Source organism: Osmerus mordax, chromosome 23, assembly GCF_038355195.1.
Source record: "Osmerus mordax isolate fOsmMor3 chromosome 23, fOsmMor3.pri, whole genome shotgun sequence".
Classification (NCBI taxonomy): Eukaryota; Metazoa; Chordata; class Actinopteri; order Osmeriformes; family Osmeridae; genus Osmerus; species Osmerus mordax.
This window is the reverse complement of record NC_090072.1, coordinates 643,919-668,557: the sequence shown is the minus strand read 5'-3', so window position 1 is coordinate 668,557 and position 24,639 is coordinate 643,919. Positions and strand designations below refer to the sequence as shown.

Below are 24,639 nucleotides of genomic sequence, written 5' to 3'. Positions count from 1 at the left end.
GAGGGGGGAGGCAGAGGGGAGGTGGAGGGGGTAGAGTTGTCCAGTGTCCTCACCAGGGTGGTCCTTATCTGAGGAGAGAAAACAGTATAAATACAAAGACATAGTGAGTCAGAACATTTTTAGAGAGAGAATGGAGGAGAGACAGAGAGCGAGACAGAGAGAGAGAGAGAGACAGAGAGAGAGAGAGAGAGAGAGAGAGAGAGAGACAGAGAGAGAGAGAGAGAGAGACAGAGAGAGAGAGACAGATAGAAAGAGAGAAAGAGAGACAGATGGAGAGACAGAGAGAGAGAGAGAGAGAGAGAGAGAGAGAGAGAGAGAGAGAGAGAGAGAGAGAGAGAGAGAGAGAGAGAAAGAGAGAAAGAGGGAGGGAGAGAGAAGGATGGAGAGGGAGAGAGAGATAACTTACAGTAACACGGGGTTAGATATACACAGTGCCTTGGCAGATCTGTTACCATGGTAACCCCGAGTCCTCCTCCATAGGGGTCGCAGCAGGTCGCAGCTCATGAATATTCATGAGCTGTAAAGATTCCATACAGGGTGTTCTCGCGCCCTCCCTCCGTCCCTCTCTCCCTCTCTACCTCTCAAAGTGTGACTTAATACTTGCTCTTCTGGGGGTTAGGGAACAAGTGAACAAGGAAACCCTTCTGTGATCGTCTAGAAAAGGGAACAAGGTCACGAGAGAGGCGCTGGCTGTAGTCTAACCGTTGAACCCGACGGCTACCCGTGCGCGGTGTGACACATAGACTCGTTAAACCGTCTATTCTCTACACCGAGGTAAATCTAGGCTACGGACTGGTTGCGCGCCACCGAGCGCTGCTCCCGTCATTGTGTGCCTACTGTGCACCCCCGGTAACCGGGTTAGACATTTGATCCGACTCCCCGGTGTTCTCTGACTAACACATATGATTAACATCACGGTTTGCGACTGACATGACAATAAGGAAAATACCGTAAACGGCTGTCTGCCTAAATACTGCCGGTCATACTGACGGTTCGCATCCTCGCGGACAGAGCCGTTACTGATGTCAGCCCCCGTGTCACGGCTGGCTCACCCGCTTCTGTACCAACATGGCTGCCGGTAGCAGCGGACCTAAAAAGGTGAAATATTCATTCCCCTCGCGCCGTATTCTTCCCAGTAATATCTGTAACCCCGGTGAACTTACCGGTCGGGGGAGATCACGTAGAAACGCTAGTCCGACAAACACACTTACCGGAGCTGAGGTGCTGAGGCTGTCCCTGCTTTTTCCGGGGCATATCGCTCTTACATTCTTCCTCTTGTACGGGAGAAAGAGTAGCCTAGTCGATCGGTGTAAATGTCGCCGCGCTCACCGTGTCCCCGGGAGTGGGAGGAGAGGGCACTGCACCGGGGCAGACGAGATCAGTCACTGTCGGTAGGATGCTGCTTCCCGGGTCCCGCGACAAGAAAGCGGGGCGAGATGATGTTGCTAGAGCGAGCGGGTCCGTAACGGGATCAAAGGGCAAGAGCAACAGAGGACACACGCGCACGCGCGCGCGCACTCTCTCTCACAGACAGGAGACAAGCGCAGCAGATAAGAATACCGTCTTAAAGCGCGAGTCCACTCGGTATTTACACACGAGGCAAACAACTTCAGTTTAGAAATGCTTTGTTGCTCCAGGACTGTCGTGTAAACATGAATCTGCAGAAGTGTCTAAACGTCCTCTTCCCGCCACAGCGCCTTAACGCGCTCGCCGCACCAGCGCTTAGAGACTGTTTAGAGATATGTTGACAGAATTAGACACTCAGAGATCATGTAAAGATCATCTCTCAGCTGGGGGGGGGGGAGGAGGACGGGAGGAGGACGGGAGGAAGAGGAACAGCGGAGGAGGGTGGAGAGGAGGAACAGGAGAGGAAGAGCGGTGTTTAAGATGACAGCTTTAAGGTTCTAGGTTTGTCATCCCCGTATAACGCAAGGTTCCATCTTGGCCTGCAGAGGGCGACACACACAGACACACAGACACACACTCACACATATACAAAAAACAAATGAACAGACACACACACACACACACACACACACACACACACACAGACATGCAGGCTTGAAATGAATACCCCAGGAACGAAAGCATTGTTGTGAGATTTAAACGTGTGTTTGTGTGAGAGAGCGATGGGGAAGAGTGAAAACATGTGTAAAGAGTAAAAAAATAAAAAATAATAATAACATAGAATTAAAAAGATTTGTAGAGAAAAAGAGGGGTAGAGTTTAAAACAGAAACAGTGGATGAAAAGAGAGAGGATCCTGGAGGGGCGTGGCTACAGCTGGTGCACATCCTGTATGGGGGAGGAGGGGGGAGGAGGGGGGAGGAGGAGAGGTAGTCCCTTCACCCTCAGCTCCTACAGGACATCTGGGGCTACACGACAGAACCCTCTACCCTGAGAACCCAGGAGAACCTTCTACTGAACAGAACTCTCTACCCTGGAGAACCCTCTAGCCTGAGAACCCAGGAGAACCTTCTACAGAGCTGAACACAGACACAACAGATAGACAGACTTGGACCAAGAAGCTGATCGGGGGACAGAGAAACAAGGTTAGTTCATGTCAACAACCCTGATGATGATGATGATGGTGATGATGATGGGGGTGATGATGGTGGTCAAGGTGATGATGATGGTGATGGTGATGATGATGAGGATGGTGATGATGATAGTGAGAATGATGATAGGGATGATGGTGGTGATGATGGTGATGATAGATAATCATCTATAACCTGTAACTACCTGTGACCATGTCTCTTGGTTAGCTAAGATGCTACTTCCCGTTTTCCTATGGATGGGCGTGTCTTCCTGCCTGGCTCCTCCCACTATGGGGTTCTCCCATGGCGCTAGCCCCACCTCCTGCCAGGGAATGAGTCCCGGTCACATCCGCACCCAGCCCCAGGATCCCCAGCACAGCCACGTATCCCTCCGCACATCCGCCTCCTCCTACCTGCCTGGGGACATGCTGACAGGTGGGTAACACACACACACCAGAGATGGCAAAAGTACACACATCCTTCACTCAAGTAGAAGTACAGATACTCATGTTTAAAAAGACTGGTAAAAGTTGATGTACTGACTACACTGTGACTACACTGTGACTACACTGTGACTACACTGTGACTACACCGTGACTACACCATGACTTCACCGTGACGTCACCGTGACTACACCGTGACTACACCGTGACCACACCGTGACTACACCGTGACTACACTGTGACTACACCGTGACTACACTGTGACTACACTGTTTCACTCAAGTAAGGAAGTGTAGGCTCTGACATGTACTGAAGTAAACAGTAGCCATGACTACCACCTGTTGGGCCTCAAATCATATTGAGACATTAATAAATAAATAAAATACTATACATTTTTTCAAACTTTCAAAACTTTTTTTCTAGTTGCCTTCTGCCTTGCTCCATGGTAGTTTCGTAGACTAGCTTACATTTGTTGTTTGTGATAGCCAGGAAATGAAAAAAGGCAAGCAATGACAATAAATAATATTGATCATGCCACCAAATACAGATTAAAACTAAAGTAACAAGCCTGGCTTTCAAATGTAATAAATAGAAAGTACAGACATTTGTGTAAAACATTTAAGCAGTGAAAGTAGAAGGTTGTCAGAAAATAAATAGTGAAGTAAAGTGCTGATACTCGAAAAATCGACTTATGTAACAAAGTATTTGTATGTGTTTTTTCCCATCTCTGACACACACACACACTCACTCACTCACCTTTTAATGTTTACTGTATTCTCTGTCATGATAGTTACAGTTCGGAGTTCGCGACACTTCATGGGCTTCCTGTTGCAGGCCCGGGGAGAGGGGGGGGGGGCGAGTGGGGGGCACCTGGATGCTGACCCCCCCCAGGAACACACACCCTCCGCTGCCCAGGGGGGGGGGGACGCCCTCACACACTCAGACAAGCTGGCCAAGAGACACCTGTCGTTCATCTGGAGGGCCCCTGACACAACACTGGGAGACCTGCACTTCTAGTGAGGAGAGGGAGGAAGGAGGAGGAGGAGGGGGAGGGAGGGAGGAGGGGGGGGAGGGAGGAGGGGGGGGGAGGGAGGGAGGAGGGGGGGGGGATACTCATACTACACTTTCTAATTTCTGTCTCTCTTCTGTCCCCCCCCCCCCCCCCTCCACACGCACACACAGCATCACCGTGGTACAGTCCTATTTTGTTTACTGGACTGGGATTAAATCATCCATGGTGCATGATGGGAGTCGTAGTTGGGAAGGCCTTGCTAACACCACTGGAGGGGGAGAGCACTCACACCCTTCTGACAAGCATGTTGTCTCAGCAACACCAGGAGCTGGTAAACCTGTTGCCAAATAATAATAACAACAATAATAATAATAAAACACCCGTGTGTGTGTTGTTATGGTGATAGTCTGTTTCCCCCCCAGCAGGTGAGACAGGTACTGAGGTGGGCAGCCCCGGGACCTCAGGACCCCAGAAGGCAGAAGTGGACCCCAACCCAAGACGACCTCCCCAGCCTCTACCTGCCTCTCTCCAGCCTCCCCAGCCTCTACCTGCCTCTCCTCAGCCTCTCTACGTTCTAACTTCCCCTCCCCAGCCTCTAAAGACCCCTCCCCAGCCTCTAACTACCCCTCTCCAGCCTCTAAAGACCCCTCCCCAGCCTCTAACTACCCCTCCCCAGCCTCTCGATAACTCTCTAACTACCCCTCCACACCCTCTAGATAACTCTCTAACTACCCCTCCCAAGCCTCTAGATAACTCTCTAACTACCCCTCCCAAGCCTCTAGATAACTCTCTAACTACCCCTCCCCAGCCTCTAGATAACTCTCTAACTACCCCTCCCCAGCCTCTAACTATCCCTCCACACCTTCTAGATAACTCTCTAACTACCCCTCCCCAGCCTCTAGATAACTCTCTAACTACCCCTCCCCACCCTCTAGATAACTCTCTAACTACCCCTCCCAAGCCTCTAGATAACTCTCTAACTACCCCTCCCCAGCCTCTAGATAACTCTCTAACTACCCCTCCCCAGCCTCTAACTATCCCTCCACACCTTCTAGATAACTCTCTAACTACCCCTCCCCAGCCTCTAGATAACTCTCTAACTACCCCTCCCCACCCTCTAGATAACTCTCTAACTACCCCCTCCCCAGCCTCTAGATAACTCTCTAACTACCCCTCCGCAGCCTCTAACTACCCCTCCACACCCTCTAGATAACTCTCTAACTACCCCTCCCCAGCCACTAGATAACTCTCTAACTACCCCTCCCCAGCCTCTAGATAACTCTCTAACTACCCCTCCACACCCTCTAGATAACTCTCTAACTACCCCTCCCCAGCCTCTAGATAACTCTCTAACTACCCCTCCCCAGCCTCTAGATAACTCTCTAACTACCCCTCCAAAGCCTCTAGATAACTCTCTAACTACCCCTCCACACCATCTAGATAACTATCTAACTACCCCTCCCCAGCCTCTAACTACCCCTCCACACCCTCTAGATAACTCTCTAACTACCCCTCCCCAGCCTCTAGATAACTCTCTAACTACCCCTCCCCAGCCTCTAGATAACTCAATAACTACCCCTCCACATCCTCTAGATAACGCTCTAACTACCTCTCCCCAGCCTCTAGATAACTCTCTAACTACCCCTCCCCAGCCTCTAGATAACTCAATAACTACCCCTCCACATCCTCTAGATAACGCTCTAACTACCCCTCCACACCCTCTAGATAACTTTCTAACTACCCCTCCCCACCCTCTAGATAACGCTCTAACTACCCCTCCACACCCTCTAGATAACTCTCTAACTACCCCTCCCAAACCTCTAGATAACTCTCTAACTACCCCTCCCCAGCCTCTAGATAACTCTTTAACTACCCCTCCACACCCTCTAGATAACTCTCTAACTACCCCTCCACACCCTCTAGATAACTCTCTAACTACCCCTCCCCACCCTCTACATAACTCTCTAACTACCCCTCCCCAGCCTCTAGATAACTCTCTAACTACCCCTCCACACCCTCTAGATAACTCTCTAACTACCCCTCCACACCCTGTCCCTCCCACCTCCCCTATCCTCGCTACCCCAACCTCAGACCCATCTTTCTCCTTCTCTTCCCTTTCCTCTCCCTCTCCCTCCTTCTCCTCTTTTACTGTTACCTTCTCTCCCTCCTCCTCCTCCTCTCACCCGGAGCCCCCCCATGCCCCTCGACGCTCCCACCACGCCCCCCCCTCCCCTCTCCCCCCCCACCCCCTCGGCACCACCAAAGGTCAAAGGTCACACATCCACCAGGAAGTCCCCCCGCCCAGAAGGCCCCCTCCAGGAGCTCCAGATGGAGGACCCCACCCCCCGGGCTCCATCCCCCCGGGCCCTGCCCCGACGCTGGGGCTGCAGCTGGCCTGCTGGGCCACCCTGGTCCTGGTGCTGGGATGGCTGCTGCGCTGCCTGTATAAGAGGTACTGCGGCAAGCGAACCCAGGTCACCCTGGGGGGGCTGGACCGGGGCGGGGCCGGGGGCGGGGGCCGGGGGCGTGGCCGGGGGCGTGGCCGGGGTGGTTCGGGTGCAGGAGTGCGGAGACCTGCTCAGAGTCAGGAGGATCAGGGAGAACAGCTTCCTGCTGCTCACTGACTACCATATACTCACCCCTCCTGGAAGCTGACACACACACACACACACACCTCCTGGGATCTGACACACACACACACACCTCCTGGGATCTGACACACACACACACACACCCCTTCTGGGATCTGACACACACACACACACACACACCCCTCCTGGGAGCTGACACACACACACACACACACACCCCCTTCTGGGAGCCGACACACACACACACAGCTTCTTAATGACCTTTTGAAGATGTGTCAAGTTGTTAGGTGTTTCATGTTTTTGTCATCTAAATAAATTCCTTTCTATCAAATAAATACTGCACGTCTGCTCTGTGAGTGTGGAGGGCACTACAGGATCATTATTAGAGTCCAGGTCGTCACAGCTGGTTTACGCTACACCGCCCCCTGGTGATCCAGAGGGGGAACTGCATGTGTAATATTACAGGCTGTTTAGGATGTGTCCTATACAGTATGTTTCCTTCCTTCCCTCCTACATTCACTCTTTCCTTCCCTCATTTCCTCTACTGTATTCCTTCTCTTCCTTTACTCCCCTCTCCCTCCTTCTCTCATTCCTCCTTCCTTCCCTCCCTTTTTCCTTCCCTCCTTCCTTTACTCTTTCCTTCCCTCATTTCCTCTGCTTTCTTCCTTCTCTCACTCCCCCCTCCCATCCCTCCCTCCCTCTCCTTCTCTCCCTCCCTCCTTCTCTCCCTTCTCCCTCTCTAACCCTGTACAGACACACAACACCACTGTTCTATACTCAACACTCTTTATTTGTGGAAAAGTAACACGGTAACACTGTCCTTCAGAGTGAACTCTGACCTGGGCTCAACCAGGGGTCTTCACACAGTGCAGACCAAACCCCAACTCCACCCAAGGAGCCCTCTGGTTGGTCCAGCACTGGGGACTTCCTGGTTGTCCAGCAGTAACGGTCACAGTCATTGGTCCGGCTGTTGTTGATACATTCTTTGTTTGGTAACAGCATGAATAAAAATCCTTCTGAATATAACTAAGTTTAAAAAAGTTAGAATAATATAGAATACCCTCTAGAGAGACAGACAGGAAGGGGGTCTGTATCTGGGAAACATTCACTCTTTCTGCTTCCTGTCTGTACAGGATGCAGTGAAAACAAAAATGTATAGAAAAATATAGATGACCGTAGTATAGAAAAGCAAACAATGGAATCATCCTGTTTTGTGGGACTACTTGTGATCCCTGAGCCGCGCTGAGGTCCCTGGAAGGTGTGATAAGGCACTAGGGGGTATCCCTCCTCCAGGCACGCAGGTTAGTCCCCCCAGTCACACAGGAGGGTCAGACCTGGGGTCGTCATGGAGACTCACTCGTCGTCCTCCTCATATGGGCTGTAGGCTGGTCAGCTTCATCGCCTGGCAACACACACACACACTGTCTCAGGATCTAGCGTCTGGTGGGGAAGGTGTGTGTAGGACGCTGCCAGCCTGCAGACAGAACAGCCCCTAACAGAGCCAGACCTTCTGACCAGCATTAAACCACTTCAACCAATTAAGACCAATCAGAGGCAATTAAGACCAATTAGAGGCAATTAAGACCAATTAGAGGCAATTAAGACCAATTAGAGGTAATTAAGACTATTGAGAACCCGTTAGATCTATTACACCAGACTGAGGTGAGGTGAACAGCCAATCAGAGTGTTGTTTTTGACCGGGTGGGGGTGGGTATGGGGAGAGGAGAGGAGAGAAGGGAGGGAGGTGGGTGTCTTTACTCACTCTGCCTGGCTGAGCTGGAAAGGGTTATTTCACTAGGAGGTAAGGCTGGCAGGGGAGAGGGGACAGAGTCAGACCTGAGTGTGTGAGAGTGTGTGTGAGAGTGTGTGTGTGTGTGTGAGAGAGTGTGTGTGTGTGTGTGAGAGTGTGTGTGTGTGTACCTTCTGGCGGCTGGTCATCCAGGCCCTGAGCGAGGGCACCAGCAGGGAGCCCAGCAGGATCTGAGCAGGGTGGTATATCAGCAGAGGAACAGAGATCACCGACAGCTGCTCATATCCCTCAAACACGATCTTCAACATGGGGATACCTGCAGGGGAGAGACCAGGCAGAGAGAGGTGAGGGGGAGACCAGGCAGAGGGAGAAAGAGTACAATTATATTCTCAGTAAAACATCAGGGTTGTGTACCAGAAGGTTGTATTGACCTACCCAGGGTTAGGGACTTGTGTGTGGAGCAGAAGAGGATGGCCACAGTGTCTGCAGGAGTGAAACCTGAGCTCCTTCTAAGAGAGAGACACACACACACACACACATCATATACAGGACTGGCAGCTGGAGCGTTTATCAAATGAAAGGGTGTGTGTGAGAGTTTGTGTGTGTGTGTGTGTGTGTGAGAGAGAGAGATAATCTTACCGGGTACATAGGGCAAACATCAACAGCATGAAGCTCAACTGGATAGAGAAAACTGCAGCACAGAGAGACACACACACACACACACACACTTTAAACACACATGCAGGTTTAACACTAATTGCTTTCTCTCTCTCACACACACACACACACACACACACACACTCACTTACTCACTCTCACACACACCCTCCTCCTCCGCCCACACACACAGACTCACTGATGAGGACAGTGAGCAGCAGGCTGAAGTGGTCCAGCTCGATGGCTTGGTTGGAGAAGGTGTCACAGAAGGTGGTGTAGATGATCATGAGGAGTACGGCGCTGCTGAACGCTCCGAACGGAAGCTTCCGTCTCTCCAGACACTCCCTCAGGAACCTCCTGCACAGCTACGACACACACACATATATACACACACAGGAGTTCCCACACATGCATGTTGTTAACAGACACATGCACATACGTGTAGGTACATGCACACGCATAACTCACCTGTCCCAGGACCAGAGGCACGACCACAGTCATGAAGAGCTGAGAGAAGATGGAGGAGAAGGGAACAGAGGAGGAGGAGCCCAGCTGAGGAGAGGAGGAGAGGAGGAGAGGAGAGGAGGAGAGGAGGAGAGGAGGAGAGGAGAGGAGGAGAGGAGGAGAGGAGGAGAGGAGAGGAGGAGAGGAGGAGAGGAGAGGAGGAGAGGAGGAGAGGAGGAGGAGAGGAGGAGGAGAGGAGAGGAAGAGAGGAGGAGAGGAGAGGAGGAGAGGAGGAGAGGAGGAGAGGAGGAGAGGAGGAGAGAGGTGGAGAGGAGAAGAGGAGGAGGAGAGAGGTGGAGAGGAGGAGAGGAGGAGGAGAGAGGTGGAGAGGAGGAGAGGAGAGGAGAGAGGTAGTGAGGAGATGAGGAGGAGAGGTGGAGAGGAGTGTTAGATACTGAAGGGTTTCTCTCTAAAGAGGAAAAATTCTGTCTGGAGAGGAGAGGTGGTATTTCTGTCTGGAGAGGAAAGGTGGTGTTTCTGTCTGGAGAGGAAAAGTGGTGTTTCTGTCTGGAGAGGAGAGGTGGTGTTTCTGTCTTGAGGAGAGGTGGTGTTTCTGTCTTGAGAGGAGAGGTGGTGTTTCTGTCTGGAGAGGAGAGGTGGTGTTTCTGTCTGGAGAGGAGAGGTGGTGTTTCTGTCTTGAGAGGAGAGGTGGTGTTTCTGTCTTGAAAGGAGAGGTGGTGTTTCTGTCTTGAGAGGAGAGGTGGTGTTTCTGTCTGGAGAGGAGAGGTGGTGTTTCTGTCTGGAGAGGAGAGGTGGTGTTTCTGTCTTGAGAGGAGAGGTGGTGTTTCTGTCTTGAGAGGAGAGGTGGTGTTTCTGTCTGGAGAGGAGAGGTGGTGTTTCTGTCTGGAGAGGAGAGGTGGTGTTTCTGTCTTGAGAGGAGAGGTGGTGTTTCTGTCTTGAGAGGAGAGGTGGTGTTTCTGTCTTGAGAGGAGAGGTGGTGTTTCTGTCTGGAGAGGAGAGGTGGTGTTTCTGTCTTGAGAGGAGAGGTGGTGTTTCTGTCTGGAGAGGAGAGGTGGTGTTTCGGTCTGGAGAGGAGAGGTGTTGTTTCTGTGTTTCTGGTTACTTACGAATAGCAGCAGCAGCATGGGAGTGACCATTATGCCCTGCAAGAGACACACACCAGTTAGTGTGTGTGTGTAAGAATGTGTGTGTGTAAGTGTGTGTGTGTGCGTGTGTGTGAGAGAGTGTCTCACCAGGAAACTCCCGAAGGCAGAGTTGAAGATGGCAGCAGCCTAAGACAGTAACACACTGTTAATGTGCGTGGACATGTGTGTGTGTGTGAGTGCGTGTGTGTGAGTGTGTGTATATGTGTGTGTACCTCGTTGCCCCCCACAGCCTTGGTCAGGATGACGGCGGAGGACACAGGAGGAGGCATACAGCCCACTGTCTGCAGCCTGGGGAGCACATTGATGATGTCATCACCGGGCGACATACACCCTACCCAGCACACGCACTCACCTACGCCCAGCACACACAAAAATAAACTCATGCGCACACACCCACACGTACACCAAGCAAACACACACGCACACACACTCCACCCCTGAAGTACTTCTAGTGAAAGGGCAGCTTTGTGATCACACTGGTATCTCATGACAACCATCAGGTAGAAGTGAGCTGAATAAAGGACACATTCACTGCTGCACACACCCCCACACACACACAGTCCCCCCCCCCCCCCCCCCCCCCCGTACCCTTGCAGCAGCCAGGGGTTGATGGAGGACAGGGCCAGCAGGCGCAGCAGCAAACACATGGCCAGAGGGAACAGCAGCAGGGTGAAGCCCTGGACCAGCACATGCAGGCGGACATGAAGCACGGCACTGGCCAACTCCTGCAGGAACACACACACACACACTGTGTACAGGAACACACACACACACACACACCGTGTACAGGAACACACACACACACACACCGTGTGCAGGGTCACACACACACACACACACCGTGTACAGGAACACACACACACACACACCGTGTACAGGAACACACACACACACACACACCGTGTACAGGGTCACACACACCGTGTACAGGGTCACACACACCGTGTACAGGGTCACACACACACACACACCGTGTACAGGAACACACACACACTGTGTACAGGGTCACACACACCGTGTACAGGGTCACACACACACACACACACCGTGTACAGGAACACACACACACTGTGTACAGGGTCACACACACCGTGTACAGGGTCACACACACACACACACCGTGTACAGGAACACACACCGTGTACAGGGTCACACACACCGTGTGCAGGGTCACACACACCGTGTACAGGGTCACACACACACCGTGTACAGGGTCACACACACCGTGTACAGGGTCACACACACCGTGTACAGGGTCACACACACCGTGTACAGGGTTACACACACACCGTGTACAGGTCACACACACCGTGTACAGGGTCACACACACCGTATACAGGGTCACACACACCGTATACAGGGTCACACACACCGTGTACAGGGTCACACACACCGTGTACAGGGTCACACACACCGTATACAGGGTCACACACACCGTGTACAGGGTCACACACACCGTGTACAGGGTCACACACACCGTGTACAGGGTCACACACACCGTGTACAGGGTCACACACACCGTATACAGGGTCACACACACCGTGTACAGGGTCACACACACCGTGTACAGGGTTACACACACACCGTGTACAGGGTCACACACACCGTGTACAGGGTCAGGGGGGAGGAGGAACACAGAGTGTGTATGTTTTGAGAGTAGGCGTGTGTGTGTCCTACCTCTGTCCTCAGGGACAGACCGCTGTTGAAGAAGATGGCCGACACTGCTAAGTAGGTGATGGTTACCTCTGGTCTGAGAGGACCTGGGGGAGGGGAGGAGGGGAGGAGAGAAGAGGGGAGGAGAGAAGAGGGGAGAAGAGAGGAGGGGAGGGGAGGGAGGGGAGGAGAGGAAGGTAGGATACAGGTAAGAATGTTGGTAAATAGAGTCTGGCTGTACTCTCTCTCCCTCTCTCTCACACACACACACACACTCCCAAGTTTAGAATTGCGATACTAAATAACTGATGACAAGTGCGTTTCTAGGGCAGCGGGGTGGCGGAGAGATGACGCTCATGACACCGGGAGCGCGCTCACATGCTACTACCGCGGGGGCGCGTTTTAACAACCGGATTGCAACGTGTCACTCGGAAGCCAGGTAGAGCGGAGCAAGGAGGAGGGTAGTTAACTAGGTATCGAGACCACGGAGACGGACGGTACAAGTCACTGGTTGTGTTATCAGGATAGCGCGCGGCTCAGGTGCGAGCGTAATGGTGATGCTTCTTATCTGTCACACAGTCTCCGTGATGATAAGCCCGCAGACACCGACTGATGCTAGTGCCTAGGGCACAAAACATACTCCCCCGGTACTATCACGACAGTCAGAATAATCGGTGCCAGCTAGAGTTACTCCTGAAAGAGCAGCTCTGGTTGGCGACGGTCGGATGTTTTATTAAAAAGTTGAGTTTCAACTCCTGACAAAGTCGCGAGGAACTTTACCATTACAGGCTGATCAACACACCAAAATCCGTAGCTGGTTGAATTACGGTTCAATGGAAATTGTAATGTTGTCATATCTCGAAATAAGTTAAAGAACACGTTTGTAGCTAGCTAGGTGACTGCCATCATTCACTTAACGTTCAACTCACCTCCCTTAACTCCGACACTGGGCTCTAGCTTAGCCAAGATGATCACCGCTACTATCCCGATAATGAACCATTCTTTCCGTATTCTCGCCAACATGCCCATGTTCCCGCCGGAGACACGGCTTCCCCCACGGCGTCGTCGTCCCAGTCAGCCAACACCGGACAACAGGTATCCAGTCTACGGGAACCGTTTGTAGCGCGACGATAAAGACACTCCGTACTGACAGCAGTGGTTAATCGTTGACTTCCTGACACATGAGCGCAGCGCCGTAATACCTGTAGTAGGAGCGCGTGTTTTCTCAGGCGATGTGCGGGTCTAACAGGAAGGCGAGGCGCGTGTGCAGCACATTGTCTTCATATCAGCTTACCACTGCAGTCCAGGGACGGGCGGAATTATACACATTCTCTTCTGACCACTGACGATAATTGTTATGTTTATGAAATCAGTCATGCGCTCCTATTGCAGTCATTACGTGTCACATCACTGCCATGTTTCTTGTGCAAATAAAATGACGTTTAATGACTTTTTACTGTCATTTCTCTTTTTTATTGTTTTTATCATCAACTAAATCATCCTCCTTCCTCATCCATCACCCTCTTCCTCCTCTTCCTTTCCCCTCTGTCAGACAGACGGGCAGGTACACAGACAGACAGGAAGACAAACAGGTAGGGAGACAGACAGATCATTAGCATTAACACCACCAACAACCATCAGAACATGAAAGTTTCCCCATCGAACGTTCCAACGGTTCAGCAACCCGCCACTCACGTTCAGGGTCGGGATCGAGGGCCAATCACGCCTGTCCTTCCAGGAAGTGAGAATGAACAGATCCCTGTGAAGCCCCGCCTCCACATGGCCTGCGTACTTCCTGGCCATGCTCTGAGCACGTGCGTTGCCCAGGACGACCTGGGCCCTCTGCAGGAGAGGCACCTCGCCCAGGTCACAGGCCAGCTGGTAGCTCCTCTCGAGGTAGCCACACCCCCTCTCCTGCTGGCCCTGGGGGAAAAGAGGTTTTGAAAGATTGAAAAAATATACCGGGTTTCAAAACCTAAGTATGTAACGTCCCTCTCTCTCTCTTTGATAGGGTTAGGGTCCCCCCCCCCCTCCCTCCCCCCTCCCCTCCCCCCTCCCCCCTCCCCTCCCCCCCCTCCCCTCCCCTCCTCCCTCCCCTCCCCCCCTCCCCCCCTCCCTCCCTCCCCTCCCCCCTCCCCTCCCCCCTCCCCTCCCTCCCTCCCTCCCTCCCTCCCTCCCCTCCCCCCTCCCCTCCCCTCCCCTCCCCTCCCCTCCCCTCCCCTCCCTCCCTCCCTCCCCCCTCCCCTCCTCCCTCCCCTCCTCCCTCCCCTCCCCTCCCCTCCCTCCCCCCTCCCCTCCCCTCCCCCCCTCCCCTCCCCTCCCCTCCCTCCCTCCCTCCCTCCCTCCCCCCTCCCCTCCCTCCCTCCTCCCTCCCCTCCCCCCCTCCCCTCTCACCATCTCAGTGTAGACGTGTCCCAGGCAGGTACATGCTTCCTGCAGGTTGGTCTGAAGGTTGCTGCTCTGAGAGACTTCAGCAAACATCTCCAGGTAGCGGATCATCTCATCTGACTGTCCCTCACTGGACACACACACACACACTTGGCATATGGTGGAGCACAGACCATATGTAATAAAGTGTTCAAATGTATGTGTGAGACTGTGTGTGTGTGTGTGTGTACCTCTCCAGAGACTTGGCGATAGCTTTGTAGGCCTTCCCAAGGCCAGCTGCATCTCCCAGGTCTGAACAGACCTCCATGTACATGTTCAGGAACTGGCCACACACACACCACACACACACACACCACACACACACACCACCCACACACACACACCACCCACACACACACACACCACCCACACACCACCCACACACACACACCACACACACACACCACCCACACACACACACACCACCCACACACCACCCACACACACACACACCACCCACACACACACCACACACACACACACCACACACACACACACACACACACCACACACACACACCACCCACACACACACCACACACACACACACCACACACACACACCACCCACACACACACACACCACACACACACACCACCCACACACACACACACACCACACACACACACCACACACACACACCACCCACACACACACACACCACACACACACACCACCCACACACACACCACAGACAGACACATCAAACTGTTATTCAGCAAATTCTGTAACTTCATTCCATCTATGACAAACACACACACCATAAACACACCTTCTTTGCCGCCTGCTGGTCTCCTATGCGCTGATAGGCCAGTCCCACACGATAGGCCGCCTCCCCCTCAGTCTTCCTGTCCCCCGCTTCAGTTACACACACAGGATATATATATCTATACAGTAGTTATAGTTTTGTATATACACATAGATAGGAAATAGAGTTATATAAACACAGGTAGTATTTGTAGACATATATCTCTCCACATAGAGGCCTGTAGTGTGTGTATGCTGCGGTACCTTCCTGGGCCGTGCAGAAGGCCAGGGTGAGCGTCTCCACAGCGTGCTGGTCATGTCCCGCCAGCAGGAGGCGCTGTGCCTGCTGGCCGTAGACCAGGCAGAGGCCCTGACAGGCCTGAGAGTACAGGGACACCCCGTCCTCCCCCTGCCACGCCCGGCCCAGCGCACGCCGACGGAAACACTCGTAGTACTCCCTGGCCTGGTCCAGCTGACCTGGGAGGGAAACATGAACTACACACGTCATGTATCTGTGTGTGTGTATATGTGTGTGTGTATCTGAGTGCGTGTGTGTGTGTACCCTGCTCCAGACACAGGCGGCCCATGTTAGCGCAGGCCTGGGCCTCTCTGCGGCCTGAGTCCAGGCTGACTCTGCGAGACGAGGCCAAGCCGGCCTGCTGGAAGTGCCGGCTCAGCCAGGAGTCCTCCGGGGAGCTGAAGAACCTCGCCAGGAACAGCTGGCTGTCGTACACCTCCGCCCATGCTCCTGCACACACACAGGGTATATACACACAGCATACACAGAGTATATAGACACACTGCATACACACACACACACACACAGGATATATACACACAGCATACACACACAGTATATAGACACACTGCATACACACACGCATACAGTATATACACACACAAAGTAGAGTTTGTGTGTGTGTGTGTGTGTGTGTGTGTGTACCTCTCCTCTGAGCAGCCTCTGCCAGGGTGAGGTGTGTGTGTAGCATGTGCATCTTGTGTGGCTGTTCCTCCAGGGGGCGCTGCAGCCAGAGAGCTGACCCAGGACCAGCAGCCAGCCTGGCCTCCCTCCAGCAGCACAGCAGAGACCACAGCTCAGAGAACGACCTGGGGGGGAGTTAGAGCTACACACCTGTCTCTCTGTGTGTGTGTGTGTGTGTGTGTGTACAGTGTGTATATGTAACAGGGGTCTCACCTGTGAAAGCCTTCACTCAGCATAGCAACACATATATTCTGTTTTAAACTGTTCCTGAACCTGAGATACAGAGACAGAGAGAGAGACAGAGAGAGAGACAGAGAGAGAGACAGAGACAGAGACACAGAGAGAGAGAGAGAGAGAGAGAGAGAGAGAGAGAGAGAGAGAGAGAGAGAGAGAGAGAGAAGATAGTTCAAAGCTATTATTGAAGCAGGAGACAGAGTATCTCTTCGGTAACCGCGTGAGTAAGATCGTCCTCGCGGTGCACGGCCATACTCACGAGGCGACCTCCCCTCTGGACACGGTGGGCGCGCGGCATCTCTCCGATGATTCTGTGTCTGTCTTCTTCGTCTGAGCTCTAAACACAGATTTGTCCATTTAAATGTTTTACATAGTATTTTTTTAGAGACTCTTTTATCCAAATGGACTGTATCCTTAGTCTACATTCTCGACACTTTGGGTTTAGGTCAACCCCGCTGTCTGGTTACCGTACACGGCCCGAGCTGACCTGTTCCACCGGGGAGTCGTCGACCCTCGAGGAAGAGGCTCCGTCTCGGTTCTGTTGATATTCGGTAGAGTTGTAGTTCTAACTTTCTGCTGCGGAGCGACGCCGGCTGCACTCATCTTCTCTCTCCCGATTTACGATGGTGGATAGCGACTTCAAATGTTGGGTTTGCTGTCAAACTGCAAACAACAGTGGTGTATTACTCATGATTTTTTTTACACATGTAGTCTACACACAATCCCAGACTTTATAGGTAGAGTTAGGCTATCTTCGTTTTTAAATTGCAGTTCAGAAGAATCAAAGTTGAAGTACATTTTTTTTTAAACAGCCTGTTTGATTTCTAATCTACATACAATAATTACCTGACTTAATGACTTGAAGTCAGTATATTCGACCCCTAAGTCATAATGAGAGTTTTAGAAGTTAGCAAAACTTAGTTAGCCTACTAGTTGTTAGCTCTAGCTCCTCGGTTCATGTGTGCTGGTGGCCATAAGAACGCTGCTGCTATGGCAACGTTTCCGGGAAACTTTTTCCCCACTGGACTCTGGATTGTTTAGCCTCGTTTGACCTACAAATTGATGCGGAAACAAGGAAAATAGTAATTCTATTACTTTGCACTTCACTTTAACTTAAGACACCAATGCAGTCACACATTGGGAGACAGTGTGCAGGCAGTGTGTTAGAATAGAAGTGTGGTGTGTGTGTGTGTGTGTGTGTGTGTGTGTGTGTGTGTGTGTGTGTGTGTGTGTGTGTGTGTGTGTGTGCGTGTGCTCTGTATCTATTTCCATGTGTTGAGAAAAGGAAGCACTGAAGTCTGACTGAAAGAAAACACATGTACTTTCTTATTGGTGTGACAGCAATAAAACTACAGAAGTCATAAAAACTACAGATACCAGTAACCCTGGTGGAAATTAATCAGGATCAAAGATGTTTGTGTTACTGGAGTTTTAGTGGAGTTTCTATTGTTTTTGCAACTTTTATTGTAAAACATTTTTCCGGTTTTATTTTTTGAACCTTTATAAACTTTTTTTCGAAAATATGTTTTCAACCTTTCAAAACCTATATTTCTAGAAAATGTAGGATGTCATTGTTCAACTTTTTAAAAGTTTTTATTCATGTATTTTTAAAATGTTTTATTCTTTTTTTGTTGCCTTCTGCCCTGCTCCATGGTAGCTTAGAGTAGTTTACGTTGGCTGTGCGTGAAATGAAAAAAAGTGCAATGACAAGAAATAATATTGATCATGCAGATTAAAACTAAAGTAACAAGCATGGCTTTAAAGTGTAAGAAGTAGAAAGTACAGATATTTGTGTAAAATATTCAATTAGTGAAACATGTATATAGTATCATATAAATGATGACACTCATGAAATAGTCTCTCTCCTCTCTCTCCTGCCCCAGCCTTTCTCCTCCCTTCACATCATGGAGTTGTTTATTTTATGGAAGTCAAGATGGGCATAAATAGATAAGTCTCTACGTGACCGTAGACATGCAGACACACACACACCCACACAAACATTCAAAGCAGATTTTCCCTCACTATATAAAAAAAAGAAAGAATTCTATGATGTGTGATTTGTTCAGCCAATAAAAGAAAAGTTAACAAGTTTAATTTAGCAGATTGTTTTATCTGTAACATTGTGAGTGTGTAAGGGGGCAGGGGTATATATATATATTATCTCTCTTGAAGTGGTGAGGGGCCAAGTAGGAACAGAGGGGGGAGAGAGAGAGAGGAGAGAGAGAGAGGGTAGGGGTAGTCCCATCTGGCAGAGGGAGAGAAAACTGGGTGACAGAATTCTGGTCTCTCAGTTCAGGAAGAACTTCTCTACTCCACTCTTTCTCTTCGTGTCTCTCAGTCTCTCCTCTTCTCCTCCACCCACCCTGTCTCCCTCTCTTTCTTTCTCTCTCTCTCTCTCTCTTTCTCTCTCTTATTAGCAGCTCCCTGGTTTGCGCCTGACCGGCCCGGAGACCATACATCAGACAGGTAAGAGACAAACCAACAAACCTTCTTGTAGACTAACCTTTTCATAAAACTAGCCTTGTTGTAAACATACTAACCTTTTTTATAAACCAACTAGCCTTGTTGTTAACATACTAACCTTTTTATAAACCAACTACCCTTGTTGTAAACATATTAACCTTCTTATAAACTAACTTATTACTGGATGAAACCCTTGCTCTGTTCCTCCTCCAGGTTCTACTGTGTTCCTCCAGGTTCTACTGAGGACAGGACCTCACCAGAGAGTTCCTGCCTGGGTTTAGTGGAACATCTACAACCAGAGAGGGTTCTGTGGTTCAGTACGACATGGTTCCCCTGCTGGGCTTGGTGCTGTTACTGGCTGCTCTGGGACGCTGCCATGGCAACCAGACTGAGACGGAGCCCTCTGATTGGCTGATGAGTGACAACCATCCAGCCTTTCTCAGTGGTACAGACTCCCCCTGGGTCCTAGAGCCTGACCCCTCTCACCCCATCACCTCCTCCCCAGGAACCCTCCCACTCCCTGGGGCACACCAAGCCTCTCCTGCTGGAGACAAGCCTGCACATCTCTCCTCCTCCAACAACGTGTCTGGTGTTCCCCTGCGCTCTCTAGCGCCCCCCAGCTGCCTGCAGGCCATGTCTATAAAGACAGCCTTCAAGTATGTGAACAGCGCGCTGGGCTTGGTGATCTTTGTGGTGGGCGTGGTGGGGAACGGCACCCTGCTGAGGATCCTGTACCAGAACAGGTCCATGAGGACCGGGCCCAACGCCCTCATCGCCAGCCTGGCCCTGGGAGACCTCATCTACATCACCATCGACATCCCCATCAACATCTACAAGGTGGGGCGTGCACACACACACACGTAGAAACACACACACACATGCATAGAAACACTCACAAACATGCACAGACATAGAAACACACACCTCATGGTTTGGGTGCTGAGAGCTACACTAATGATGACACAACAAACTGCTGACAGTCTTCTGTGTGTGTGTGTGTGGTGTGTGTGTGGTGTGTGTGTGTGGTGTGTGTAGCTGCTGGTGATGCGCTGGCCCTTTGCAGGTTCCTCTCTGGGAGTGTTCCTGTGTAAGATGGTTCCCTTCCTGCAGAAGACCTCCGTGGGAATCACCGTGCTCAACCTGTGTTTCCTCAGTGTTGACAGGTAACACACACACAGAATACACCTACACAAATTATTGTTCTGTAAACTCATTCTGATGTCTGTGTATCTGTGTGTGTACGTATGTGTACTGCGTGTGTGTGTACTGTGTGTGGGGACTGCGTGTGTGTGTACTGTGTGTGTGTGCTGTGTGTGTGCGTGTGTGTGCAGGTACCGGGCGGTGACCTCGTGGAGCAGGGTGCAGGCTGTGGGGGTCCCCAGGTCCACGGCGGTGGAGATCTGCTGCATCTGGCTGCTGTCCATGCTGCTAGCGGTGCCTGAAGCACTGGGCTTCACTGTGGTCACCTTCTCCTACAGGAACACCTCTATGCACACCTGCATGCTCTACCCACAATCCCCCTTCTTGACGGTGAGCGCGGGGGGGGTTAATATGTGTCCTGTGTGTGTGTTCCCTGCCTGCAATCTATCGGATGCAGATCTAGAGTAAACACTGTTCAGCTCTGTGTGTGTGTGTGTGTGTGTGTGTAGGTGTGTGTAGGTGTGTGTGTGTGAGTGAGTGTAAACAGGCTGTAGAAAGGAACATCTAATTGCTCTTTGGCATGCAGCCCAGTACTAGCCCTGGACCATCAAAATGCTTCTAGAATGTTTTAGTCTGAAAGTTCCAGATCCTAGAAGTGTGCTCCAGTCGCGTGTTCTAGAACTCTCCGTTGTGTTCCAGTTCTACCGGGATGCAAAGGACTGGTGGCTGTTTGGGTTCTATTTCTGCATTCCGCTGGCGTGTTCCGGGCTGTTCTACAGCCTGATGACCTGCGAGATGTTACGTCATCGCAAGGGCAGCCTCTGCATAGCTCTCAGCGAACACCTGAAACAGGTACACACATCCACACATTACACACACACACTCTCTGACCTCACAAGCACCCGTCCTATAATCCCCTATCCTCTCCCCTCTCCCCTCAGAGGAGAGAGGTAGCGAAGGCCGTCTTCAGTCTGGTGGTGATCTTCGCTCTCTGCTGGTTTCCTCTCCATCTCAGCCGGATCCTGAAGAAGATGCTCTACTCCTCCCACGACGCTGGCCGCTGTGAGCTGCTCAAGTAGGCACACACACACACACACGCACACACGTACACACACACGCACACACACACGTACACACACACACACAAACACACGTACACACAAACATACACACACAAGCATAAACCCACTAACTCTGTGTGTGTGTGTGTGTGTGTGTAGTTTCCTGTTGGTGCTGGACTATCTCAGTATAAACCTGGCCACTGTAAACTCCTGCATCAATCCCATCATCCTCTACTTGGTCAGCAAGAAGTTCAAAAACTGCTTCAAGGTAGGACTGTGTGTGTGTGGATAAATATACAGAGGGAGTGTGTGTGTGTGTATATTTCTGCTTTGGATAAAAAGATCTGCTACATGGATAACATGTGAGAGTGTGTGTGTTTATATGTGTGTGTGTGTTTGTATGTGTGTGTGTGTTTAAGTGTGATCCAAACAGTGCCATGTTCCAGGAAGGGATGTTCTAATTATAATTACGTCATGTGATAGTGGAGGGAGAGAGGGAGGAAGGAGAGAGGAGAGAGAGGGAGAGAAGAGAGAGAAGAGAGAGAGGGAGGGAGGAAGGAGAGAGGAGAGAGAGGGAGAGGGGAGAGAGAGGGAGAGAAGAGAGAGAGGGAGGGAGGAAGGAGAGAGGAGAGAGAGGGAGAGAAGAGAGAGAGGGAGAGAAGAGAGAGGGAGGGAGGAAGGAGACAGGAGAGAGAGGGAGAGAAGAGAGAGAGGGAGGGAGGAAGGAGAGAGGAGAGAGAGGGAGGAGCTGTTGAGGAAAAGAATATGTTCGTTAATTCAGTACTCTGTCTCTCTCTCCCCCTCTCTCCCTCTCTCTCCCAGTCCTGTCTGTGTTGTTGGTGTGATTCTTCTTCTGTGGTAAACAGTGTGGTTCCCATCACCCCCAGCTTCCTGCACAAGAACCATGACCTGGACCAGCGCTGAACCCAGACTGGCCATGCCGGGGGGTGTGTGTGTGTGTGTGTGTGTGTGTGTGTGTGTGTGTGTGTGTGTGTGTGTGTGTGTGTGTGTGTGAGAGAGGCCACTATAAAGTGCTTAGATAATTATCATGTAGATGATATGTTATTTCCATAAGTGTTATATAATATTTGATAAAAAATGATCATTCATCATCATCAGATAGATAATAAATATGATTCTATTTGATGTTTTACTCAGATGTATTCTGGCCCGTTAGTGGAGGCTCCACCAGTCTCTCAGCTGTCTGTCACAGGGAATCTTTTGGAAATAAAGTTATTTTACTTATGAACCAGTGGCCTCCCTTTCTATACATCTGGTTGTGTGTGTGTGTGTGTGTGTTGGGGGGGGGGTTGTATGAGGAAAAAGTTGTAAATCTGATTTGATTAGATTTCCACTGTGCAGCATCCAATTAGACGTACACACACACAAATGTCTCATGTGGTTACCATATGAAACTAATATGGAACAAACCTCTCTGCTTGTTCTCAACTAGTCCCCCTGTCACTTCCCCCCTCTCTCTCCCCCCTCTCCCTCCCCTCCCCTCTCTGTCTCTCCCCCACTCTCTTCCTGTGTCTCTCTCTGGGTTTGTCTCCCCCACCGCTGCCCGAGGGGAACTGAGCAAACCGCACCGTAAAACACAGAGAAACACAACTTTCCATATTAGACGTTACAGAGCTGTGTGTGTGAACCGGGCAGCGTCGGTGCGTAGTGTGGTAGCAGGGTTCCTAGTGTGGTAGCACGGTGCCTAGGGTGGTAGCAGGGCGCGTAGGGTGGTAGCAGGGCGCGTAGGGTGGTAGCAGGGCTCCTAGTGTGGTAGCAGGGCGCGTAGGGTGGTAGCAGGGTGCCTAGGGTGGTAGCAGGGCGCGTAGGGTGGTAGCAGGGCGCGTAGGGTGGTAGCAGGGCGCGTAGGGTGGTAGCAGGGCGCGTAGTGTGGTAGCAGGGCTCCTAGTGTGGTAGCACGGTGCGTAGGGTGGTAGCAGGGCGCGTAGGGTGGTAGCAGGGTGCGTAGGGTGGTAGCAGGGCTCCTAGTGTGGTAGCACGGTGCGTAGGGTGGTAGCAGGGCGCGTAGGGTGGTAGCAGGGTGCGTAGGGTGGTAGCAGGGCTCCTAGTGTGGTAGCAGGGCGCGTAGGGTGGTAGCAGGGCTCCTAGTGTGGTAGCAGGGCGCGTAGGGTGGTAGCACGGTGCGTAGGGTGGTAGCAATCATGAATATTGTTTTCCGGTTCTTTTTTCATACTTTAGTTTTCATTGGTTTGGCAGCTCACCAATATTACCCTAGCACACCACTAGTGGACCGCAGCCCACTGGATGGGAATCGCTGGTTTAGCCCATCCCCCTTTTCTGGCTCTTCCCACATTTCTCTCTCCTGTCCTCCTCTCCTGTCCTCTCCAGAGACACACACCCAGTCTGTGTGCTGTGCCAGTGACTCATGTCCTCTGATGATAATAAAGCTTATATAACAATGAAGGAAACTTGTTTATGTCTGCATGTGTGTCCAGGTATCATCCCTGGCACTGCAGAATTCACACAGCGCCCCCTGTGGTGTTCTGGTGACACTGCACAGGCTCTCTATTGTCTCCATCTCTCTATCTATCTATCTCTCTCTCTATCATTCTATCTCTAGCTCTTTCTCCATCTCTCAATCTATCACTGTCTCAATCTCTCTACATTTCTATCTCTATATCTCCATATATCCATCTCTCTACCTCTTATCATCTATCTCTCAAATCTGTCGGTACCACACCTTATTATGCGAGTTCATTCCGTCTACTGTGGAGCGGTACGGCACTAGGACCATGCGGCGATCCTCTGGCCTCTGTCTCTCGTGGATGTTCGGTCCACCGCTCACCTGCTGGAGGAGCTCGCGCCGCAACGAGAAAGAAAGAGGAGGAGGGATGTGACGATCACGTAGGGAACGAGCGGAGGGGCTGTCGGTCTCCGTCTCTCTCGCGCTCTGTCTCTCTCTCCCCCCTGCCGCAGCCATGCTGTCTCGCGCATCCAACGCTGCGGCCACAAACCGGCGACGCGTGTCTAGGGCGTGCAACGAATGAAACACGGTTGGTTTAGTGTCTGTGACGCTTCAACCTCTAATTTTGGATTCGCCGGGATACCGGGGACCTCGTAAGGAGCGCGCAAGAGCCAATAGCAACCATTTCGCCTGCGAGGACAACAGCCGTTCTCGCCTGTCACCGTGAACGTCTCTGAGCCCGCGCACTGTCGATTATTCTGGTATCAACCTGTCACGAGGACGTTACCGGCATGATTGACTGGCCTTATCTATTGGGTGGAGTTTAACGGTGATAAACCCAAGAATCCCTTCCGACTATTGGAGCGTGATTTGGAGCTCAACGGAACATGCTCACGTAGTCTCGCTGCTG

General features: G+C 51.4%; 3 protein-coding genes across 6 annotated transcripts; 1 reads left to right on the top strand and 2 right to left on the bottom strand.

The window, feature by feature from the left end:
* Window positions 1–7,354: 7,354 nt before the first annotated feature.
* slc10a7 (solute carrier family 10 member 7) lies at window positions 7,355–13,410 on the bottom strand. Of its 3 annotated transcripts, XM_067261341.1 has the most exons (13): window positions 13,181–13,410; window positions 12,276–12,358; window positions 11,187–11,323; window positions 10,811–10,886; window positions 10,686–10,724; window positions 10,560–10,595; window positions 9,457–9,540; window positions 9,188–9,353; window positions 8,971–9,022; window positions 8,767–8,840; window positions 8,502–8,647; window positions 8,344–8,388; window positions 7,361–7,983 (listed from the first exon to the last, which is right to left on the bottom strand). In XM_067261341.1, the coding sequence occupies exons 1-12, from the start codon at window positions 13,278–13,280 to the stop codon at window positions 8,368–8,370; spliced, it is 1,014 nt and encodes a 337-aa protein (XP_067117442.1). In that variant the 5' UTR covers window positions 13,281–13,410; the 3' UTR covers window positions 7,361–7,983; window positions 8,344–8,367. The 3 variants fall into 3 exon arrangements, 2 of the variants coding, with proteins under 2 accessions (XP_067117441.1, XP_067117442.1); XM_067261340.1 differs by lacking the exon at window positions 8,344–8,388 and having other exon boundaries at window positions 7,355–7,983; XR_010879502.1 differs by lacking the exons at window positions 7,361–7,983; window positions 8,344–8,388; window positions 8,502–8,647 and having other exon boundaries at window positions 8,764–8,840; window positions 9,145–9,353.
* A 148-nt stretch (window positions 13,411–13,558) lies between these two features.
* Window positions 13,559–17,610, bottom strand: ttc29 (tetratricopeptide repeat domain 29). The gene is made up of 12 exons (XM_067261339.1): window positions 17,487–17,610; window positions 17,128–17,303; window positions 16,900–16,977; window positions 16,620–16,679; window positions 16,368–16,531; window positions 15,987–16,172; window positions 15,689–15,901; window positions 15,450–15,535; window positions 14,870–14,961; window positions 14,646–14,769; window positions 13,947–14,174; window positions 13,559–13,796 (listed from the first exon to the last, which is right to left on the bottom strand). The coding sequence occupies exons 2-12, from the start codon at window positions 17,241–17,243 to the stop codon at window positions 13,761–13,763; spliced, it is 1,383 nt and encodes a 460-aa protein (XP_067117440.1). The 5' UTR covers window positions 17,244–17,303; window positions 17,487–17,610; the 3' UTR covers window positions 13,559–13,760.
* Window positions 17,611–18,945: 1,335 nt separating this feature from the next.
* On the top strand, window positions 18,946–22,278 carry LOC136967515 (endothelin receptor type B-like). 2 transcript variants are annotated; one of them, XM_067261330.1, is made up of 8 exons: window positions 18,946–19,106; window positions 19,317–19,940; window positions 20,139–20,266; window positions 20,435–20,633; window positions 20,943–21,095; window positions 21,185–21,318; window positions 21,464–21,572; window positions 22,127–22,278. In XM_067261330.1, exons 2-8 carry the CDS (start codon window positions 19,428–19,430, stop codon window positions 22,226–22,228), a joined length of 1,338 nt encoding a protein of 445 aa, XP_067117431.1. In that variant the 5' UTR covers window positions 18,946–19,106; window positions 19,317–19,427; the 3' UTR covers window positions 22,229–22,278. The 2 variants fall into 2 exon arrangements, with proteins under 2 accessions (XP_067117431.1, XP_067117432.1); XM_067261331.1 differs by having other exon boundaries at window positions 22,192–22,276.
* The last annotated feature ends 2,361 nt before the right edge of the window (window positions 22,279–24,639 follow it).